The 8,386-nt window shown below is 45.1% G+C and overlaps 2 protein-coding genes across 2 annotated transcripts; both read right to left on the bottom strand.

Moving 5' to 3' along the window:
* Window positions 1-1,256: 1,256 nt before the first annotated feature.
* On the bottom strand, window positions 1,257-3,887 carry CCR75_009666 (uncharacterized protein; the record flags this gene model as incomplete). The annotated part of the gene is made up of 4 exons (XM_067967705.1): window positions 1,257-1,545; window positions 1,626-3,412; window positions 3,487-3,552; window positions 3,617-3,887. 4 exons carry the CDS (start codon window positions 3,885-3,887, stop codon window positions 1,438-1,440), a joined length of 2,232 nt encoding a protein of 743 aa, XP_067818593.1. The 3' UTR covers window positions 1,257-1,437.
* Window positions 3,888-4,117: 230 nt separating this feature from the next.
* On the bottom strand, window positions 4,118-6,031 carry CCR75_009665 (uncharacterized protein; the record flags this gene model as incomplete). Its single annotated transcript, XM_067967704.1, has 1 exon — window positions 4,118-6,031. The coding sequence occupies one exon, from the start codon at window positions 6,029-6,031 to the stop codon at window positions 4,118-4,120; it is 1,914 nt and encodes a 637-aa protein (XP_067818592.1).
* Between the last annotated feature and the right edge of the window lie 2,355 nt (window positions 6,032-8,386).

Genomic DNA, 8,386 nt, shown 5'->3' with positions numbered 1-8,386 from the left:
AAAGACTCCCAGGATCGGGACGTAAAACGTATAATCCGAATCTTCTCATTCAGGACACTTTCGTTTATCGATGAGCTATTGAGAATCCGTTCGTTCTCAAGAAATACGATTGCCGACCGAATATTGGCCACGTTGTCGTCATCTGTGACAAGTAGGCAGATCTGCTTGACTTTACTACTACGCAGATCAGCAAAAACCGTTTCGATTATAGCGTTGGCAATCGAGTTATCTCCGAAGTTAACTTCGGAGGCGCTAATAGATCAAGTGTATAAGCGCCTACACTTGATCCATTGTTTACTAAGACATTGATTGTCTCAGTTTCTTCTTTGGAACTTATTTCCAAAGGTACCTGGGAACCTTAGACCACAGGTTTCCGGGGACTTCTTCTCTCAGAAATTATTTGGTGAATATCCTCCCCAACATCCTCTAGCTGTGGTTGCGCTACCACAGCGATATCCTTCACGATCGACTCTCCAGTCGAGCAAGGACTTTCGCACTCTCTCTTATAGACGGGCGTTCCAAATTCTCTTGGATGTTGCTTTTCAAGAAAGCATCCTTGTTTCGTACCTCTTAACTTATTCGAGTGGTTGAACTTCGACGCTGCCTGTGCTTGTGCACTTCCGTCAATAACTATGTCCACGTCACAATAGCGGACCTTCGATGTTGCATTTGCTCGTGCACAGCCGTCGGGATCTAACTCCACAATGTGCTGGGTATTCACACTGAGGTCTTGTGCAGTCATGCTAACGACCGAACCACAAGTGAGGCCATCGCACTCACTCGTACGACATCCACACGCCTGTAACGCTCAAAGACGTTCATTAGTTGGCCATGATGAACGAGAGACAATTATTAAATTGTTCTAGAAGGGACAACAGCATTGTGAAGCGAACCACCTGCTGACTTGCCGTATTCCCAAGCCTGCGTACGGAAGAATATGCACTAAGATGCACAAGGTCATGGTTTTGAGCACCATTATCTATCTCCAACTTCCAAGCTCTTTGCTTTAAAGTGACTTGGAAAGGATAGTTCAAGCACTTATGGCTTCGCTTACTTGAATTTTCGGGACGGTCTGGGTCATGATGGGATACCAGCATTCTTGTATTTAAAAAAATCTTTACTTGCACTTCGTTCTAGGACGGTTCCAACTTTTCTAAACCGCGCAAAAAAGTCAATGGAAAGCCGTCAGATAACGCCGCAGTTGGTGATCGTGCACGGAGAGTTTGGCGTTGATCTATGTAATGCAATGTGATACGCTGTAATTCAGAAATTAAATTGACTAAAAACTGCATGAAGTGAGTTTAGAAATTCTCTTCCTAAAATGTGGTTTTACTCTTTTTAAACCCATACGGCAATTTTTCGTTCAATAGTAGTAATTGTCCCGTCCTATCCTATATATTGATGTTTTGTCCTCTTTTTTAGCGCTCAGACTCATGTTTACGAGGAACTTTGCCACACTATTTCTTTCGCCTCTTTAAACATCACAACGACACATGTCACATTATCGGTCGACCGCTGATGAAAAATGGCATACTCAATAAGCGCCTACACAAAGAAAAACGAGAGAGAATCGCGCCATTAATCCACCACAAGCATCATCTAGCACAATCCACTCACTCACACACCTCAACAGCCCGTTGCACATCTTTCAATTCGACAAGTTTTCGACGAACAAAATCCACAGCTTCTTGATCTTTCAACACATCATACAATCCGTCACTTGCGAGCATCACAAACTCGCACTCGTCTGTTAATTCCGTGACGGTAAACTCTGGCGTCGGAATCACTAATGGACCTTTTAAAATATCGTTGGGATTCACCGGTAATTCCTGCGAATTGTACTCGTTCCGTGCTTTCGTGTCAATGTCATCGACCAAAGGCTCGACGAGATCAAACGACTTGAAAGGGGCGTCGCCAAAGGCACGCGAGACGGCCAATTCGCCCATAATACGTCCGTGAATCACAAAGCCGCCAGTCTCTCGAATCCGCTGCGCTTCGTCCGTTCGACTGGGTTTATGATCATTTGAAAGTCGTTCAGCTGTGCCATTGCGACTCAAGACAGTGCGCGAGTCTCCAACGTTGGCCACAAAGAGATACTTGCCCGCCACAAAGACTGTCGTGGCCGTGCTTCCAGCTTGCGGACGATCCGAGGTCCTTAAAAATTCTTCATCCGTACGTTCAAACGCATTGGTCAAGCGCTTCATGATGATTGATTGCAATTCCTCAATTGTCATTGTTAGTAAAGGTTTCAATTCACTCGTGTGCATGAAAAACGCGGTAATGAGGCTATGGTGGAGCACGTCACTCAAAAACGAAGATGCTTCGTCACCGCCATGGCCGTCATAGACAGCAAAGAATGACTGGGGATGCAATCCCAAACGACTTAATGGTTCAATACACAAGTCTTGAATAATCGTATGCGCGTCTTCCATATGTTTACGAGCGCCCATGTCGGCATGCGCTCCAAAGTCAAACCGATTGACAGTTAAACACGTTTGTGCCACGAGTAAATCGTCGCCAATTTCCAGTCGATAGGGTTCTTGATAACTTCCCACGAGTTTCATAAATGTCCCATTCGTCGAGTTTAAATCAATCAAATAAAATTGATTCGTCAATTCATCAAACCAAATTGCAGCATGTTTTCGAGAGAGTTCCCCATCACTTGTATGGATTTGATTCTCCGCAGATCGACCAATTCCTGCACCTTCTTGTGTAATCACAAACTCCGTGCCAGCTAATTTGCCACTTAATGCCGAGACCGTAAGACTTGGCAATTCTTCGTGAAACGATGTAACAAGAAAATCCGATTTTCCAACTCGAAATGCCACGTGAGGCTCGAGAGGCCATTGCATACGATCGCCCATATTTTCGTCATTTGCTTGGGTTTCCACGGGACTTAACCGCACAAACGTGTCCCCATTTGCTTGGTCGCCATTGACTAAATAGAAACGCCCGTGACTATACAGCACACGTGCGTGGTCGGTCTCTGCAAGGAGTGTATCGGCAGGTATACTTGCAATATTCTCACAAGTTTGGCCAATACCGCCTCCTTTCTCATCAAACGTAAAGCTTGTGACGGTATCTTCTTCGGTAAACGCCGTCATTTTAAGCACCACGTGGGTCCATGTGTGTTCGAGATACAAAGGCACTGGATCGTCTTCGACTTGGTCAGTAGCGAGATGATCGTCTATTTTGACCGATTCAGGCACGGAAGGCATTTCTTTCGAGTCATAAAGCTTGTCGTTTTCAACAATCGCGTTGCTGCTAGACGCATTATTGCCGGTAGGAGTACTATCGTTCTCCTTTGTCGGTGGTACATAGCTCCCGATACTGCTAGTATTGGAGCGAAGAAGGCGATGAACGCCTGATGTGCGGGCCCGTTGGAAAGAACTCGCTAATCGGACATCGGATTCTACGTGTTACAACGCGTATTAGTGTCTAAAGTCGCATCATGGCACGAAAAAGGACTGCAACATGGCCACGTACGTGGCGGTTCTAATCGCAAATGAGTCGAACGTCGACGATCCGGGTCATTCTCGTGTTTCCGTACCACTACAAACCACACGATATTGTCACAAAGGAAGAGAGTGTGCTTTAAATGGCCACACGATGTCACGTGCCTTGCATCTTGAGCGTCTGGACATCCTGCGCGTCCGCCATGGCGCGTCTTCTAGCGTGATGTTCTCGGTATTAAATCTACTCGTGGCAACACGAGAGATTCGGCGGTTTGATACTGAATCTTGCAATACGTTGCAAAGAATTGGCACTTGCGTACTAAACGCGCCCCACGAGGCGTAACAACGAGCCAAAGAAGAGTTGCAAGGTCTGCCAAGGGGCGAGGATGTCTCTGCCACTGCGGAACGAGATCGGACGCACTTGGTGTACATCACATCAGTCGGTTGTTTTTATTTTTTTTAAAGAAAACCTTTCAATCTATATATTAATTTGTTTTTCACGAACAATGAAAAATTCGCAATTTAAATACAAATTTACAGGAATACAATCGCCAAAAGTATAAATTAATTTGAATTCCATTTTGACAGACATCCGTAGGTTTACACACAACCATGGACAAACTTTTGAGGGACATTAAAATTGGTCAGGACTCGTAAGTCGCTCAATAGTATGAAGCGTCCGTAAATCGAGAATCTTTGGTCCGATAAAACGAAGACGCGTCATGATTGCTACTATCCCCTCGTCGGCGGGGTGCACCAGATGCCTCAAACTCGCTAAAGCCGCTGCTTTGAAAACTCGGGTCGCCATTGTAGTGGCTCTGGTCGTAATTACTATTCGTGGCCGCAAAACTCTCGTCGCCCATATATCTGCTCTCATCTGCCGTGGACATGCGGTATTCTGTCTGGCCGGACGCTTGAAAGCGCGTTTGGCCGTGATAATCACTTGCTGACGTCGATCGCGAGTCTTTGGGTTCAAAAAACGACTCGTCCAAAGACAAATCCGGTCGCTTTGTCGTCTTTTTCGACCCTTTTTGACCCATTCCATGCCATCCATTCGACAGATCTTGAATCGAATCGCCCCCAAAATCGCTCTCGTCCTCGGAAGCAAGATCCTCTCGATGTCGACTGTCATACTTTGATTGAAAGTGATTCCCCGAGTGACCAGAGCTATACATACTTTGACCATAAAACGACGACGACTGGGACGAGTATTGCGAATACTGACTCGTACCGTGTGAAGAATTTGTTTGCGCCATTGGTGGCAAGGACATTTGAGAATGCGCTAAAGCGATTTGGCTTCGTGGTGTCAACATGTCGAGGTTTGGATCATTGTACGTAAGTCGACCTCCATCGTGATCGTAAGGCTCCTGATCGAATTGGCTATTGCCAGGATTTGGCGGGTAATTGTCGTCACTAAACCCTGTTGGCGACATGTTGTGATTCTGATGATAATTTGCCGCCACTGTTGACGCTTGAGCCACGCCTTGAGTGTGATCGTGACGTCCTCTTTCAAGACCAGGGTCGTCGTCTTGGACCAGTTGATTGGTTTTCTTGTATACAAAGAGGGCGACCAGTAACACAAGCGCAATCGCGCCTGCCATCATTAAACCAAGCATTAACGTATTTGATGCAGTACTCGTGGCATTCGATGCTGCATCAGCTAATACGGACGCCGCGGCCGACGGCGATCCAGACGACGAAGATGATCGCGACGTATCTGCTTCTTGCTTTGAATCCGTACCATTGTCGGATAAATTGTCTTGTTTCGTAGTCTTGTCACTTGTTTTACTTGTCTTTAAATCGACTGTATTTGATTCGAGAGTCTCTTGAATCGTACTGGCATCCTTCTTCGTAGGAGGTTTCAAAGTCTGTTGGGTCTCGTTTAAATCACTTTTAGAGCCTACACTGGCATCGTCGTCCGATCCAGACTCGGGATCGATGATTTGTTTCCTCACTTTTAAAGAAATTGATTTCGGTGGTGCATTTGGCACGGGTTTCGACTCCTCTGGCTTGATTTCAACTTCAGTTGGAGGACTGGAGGTTGGCTTGTCAAAATTAGCATTGCTGTCAGCCGTGGGGATGGCGTCGGACACAGGCGCTGTCTGTTGAAGAAGTGGGGACCTTGTAAACGTAACCTCCGTGGTCTCGTCCTTTGGCTTTACCACACCAGTCGCTTTGTCTCGATTGGCGTCGCGCTTTGCAGGATCGACGGGTTTGTTAACAGGTAAAGGTTTGTCGGTAGCATCTACGTCCTTATTATTCACTCCCGGGGAAGCACTTGTCAAAGGCGCCCGTGTACTTGGTGCGTCGGTTGGTTTTAAAACCTCGGGCGTCGGTGTCGAGGGCTCTGCTGGTTCCGACGAGTCCGACGATGCATTCTGGTCAAGCAACCATGGCCGTTCTGGTCGTTGCGTCGCCAACGTTGGAACACGTCCATTATTGAGATCCTCTTTAAAATTCAAGACCGTTTCTGGATCCCCATCGCGACTTTGCACTGCAAAAATCTGTGCATTGGCCTGTGAATTCATGAGCAGTACCACCAGCACGAATCTGAGCCACCGTCGGTGGACCTGCATTGTCCAGCCTCCGGAGCCCGAAGCGTCACGCCAGCGCAACTTTCCTGGAATCTGCGCTGAAGGTTCGATAAAAACAGCTCTATTGTTCCCTGCACCAAAGTCTTGCGTAACCCTCTTGCCGGAATCAATAGCAGTCCACTTACTTGCCACTATCAATTCAAAACGAGGTTGATCACGTGACAAGGCAAACTGTAGGAGTCGTTATTTTGAGCTTGTGCGGCACTGTGCCTTTAGCCGCATAAGAGTCAGATGTAAAAAACTCGCGAGTTGCCCGTGTCATGCACACACATGTCTTGGTTCTGCACCGACGTTCTTGGAAAAAGCAATCATCGAGAACAGCTGTCGGCGCCAGTCTCGACCAATTGATACATACGGCAAGCGGCGGAATATCCGATCGCGTGATTTGTGCGTATTTGGCGTGAAACTTGGTCGCTCTCTGAGCTCGATTGGCGGCCCATTCAGTCGGTTTAGTCGGGAGGGGTGTGCAGTGCATTCTATATTGATAGAAACATTTGCTAAGATTCGTTCTTATTCCAGCTGACGGCTTTACGACAGACGCACGATATGGCAACTCTAGCGTAAAACTACATAACCTATAGATATTATCATTATATTTCACTTGGATTATTCGAGGTCCCTTACTCCAGCTCGCGTCCCCGTAGATTTCTCTTTTATGAAGCCAAAGCCTGGTAATATAGGCGATAAAGTTTAGCTTTGACCAAAAAAATAGTCATTCGCGCTAACGATCGGGACTGTTTATATTTAATAAAAAATGCTTACAGGAAACTGTGTTTGTATTTGTCAGGATAGCCTGCTATGTTATGGCTCAGCTGCGACATATAGGACGCACTGCAGCCAACGAGCTTACAATCGCACGAATTGTAAGCCTACGGACTCGGGACTATTGCGCCATATAAAGTTCAAGCATGAACAATCCAATATATGTGCATTATCGCGATTGTCTTCTGTGTGTTTGCGTGTTGACAACTTTGTCTTGCGTTAATTCTCTTTCAACATGCGACTATGTTACATACTGGTTACAGTCGAGGCTGTTTCCTCGTAGGAATAGTTTACCCAATAATTGTAAGCAGAGAAATAGTTGTTTTGACAGGGAAAAAATGATGCGTCTTTCACGAAGCTGGCTCACATACCCAGCTAGAATTTATGTGACGAGCAAAATCTGATATGCTGTAGAATTTTTGCTTGAAGCTCTAGATGTTGAGAATGTTTCACATTTGATTGAGCCAGACAAAATTTACCTTTCATTTGAAGTAGAAAAATGAAATGAACAGAAGAGCCTGTCTTAAGAAAATCCCGAGTTAATTAATAAGATTCTTAAATTATTCATTTAACTTCGTCGTTAATCGAGCACATTTAATGATTAATAAACCTTTGTAATTTAATTATTAAATGCAATTTGAGGTCCCTTTTTTTAAATTTATTATTCATATAATTTTTCTTGATGAAAAAAATCAGATACTGTAAAATAATTGAAAGCACTAAACACGTCTGAAGAAATCTCGTATGTGTAACGGGGTGTATCGTTACATGAAATTAACACTTAAAGGCTGTTAATTAATATATTATCTAAAACGTAGAGAATATTTGGAGGATATTACTCTATGTAGTTATGTTCAAAATTCTTATCCATAAATAGGTATAGACCATTTTATCTATTTCGCAGACTAATCAGCTGTAGAGATAAACAAAAGAGAGATACAGATAAGATCAGATAAGTATTCAATTGCATGTTTAGTATTAGATTATAATTAGGTTTGCATTTACAAGATAGATAGAAGAGATACTTACTTATATTAATACAGTTTTCATTTAACCCTCTTTAAGTTAGTTGCCTTAAAGAGAAGTCTTCCTCTGCACGTACTAGTGTACGTGAAATAATGTAGGGCACCACTTGCAACTGAGGCAGTGCGAAATGGACTTGTACTGAAGCAGTTCAAGTCGTAGTGCCCCGTTACAGTATGTCAGGCTGAGCGATTTGGTTTGTGCGGATTGCTCCAACGCTGTCCTTCATCTGCTGTACGGACTTGAGAAAACCCAGCGCGCCGCCATCCTGTTGCAGCCAGATTGTCTCAAGCAACTCGAGTGCTTTCTGAGCATCTACGACAGCGATTCCTGCTCGTCCTCAGGCTGAGTCGGGAGGTGGTCCTCAATGATTTCATCCACGTCTGGAATGTATGATGTGATCCGCTCGGTAGGATAGTCTAGCAGGTTGCGGATGTTCATCACGATAGGATACCTGAAGCGTCTAATCTGATGTTCCATCTCCACCATGACTTCATTGTCAAGGCACTGCTCCTCTAGGACTGGTGCAGCATCAGCTGGTTCTGACCGGAT

This window comes from Bremia lactucae, assembly GCF_004359215.1.
Source record: "Bremia lactucae strain SF5 chromosome Unknown BlacSF5_NotPlaced_69_SHOA01000026.1_149490bp, whole genome shotgun sequence".
Classification (NCBI taxonomy): domain Eukaryota; phylum Oomycota; class Peronosporomycetes; order Peronosporales; family Peronosporaceae; genus Bremia; species Bremia lactucae.
The sequence above is the reverse complement of the archived record's forward strand: the minus strand, read 5'-3'. Positions and strand labels throughout refer to the sequence as shown.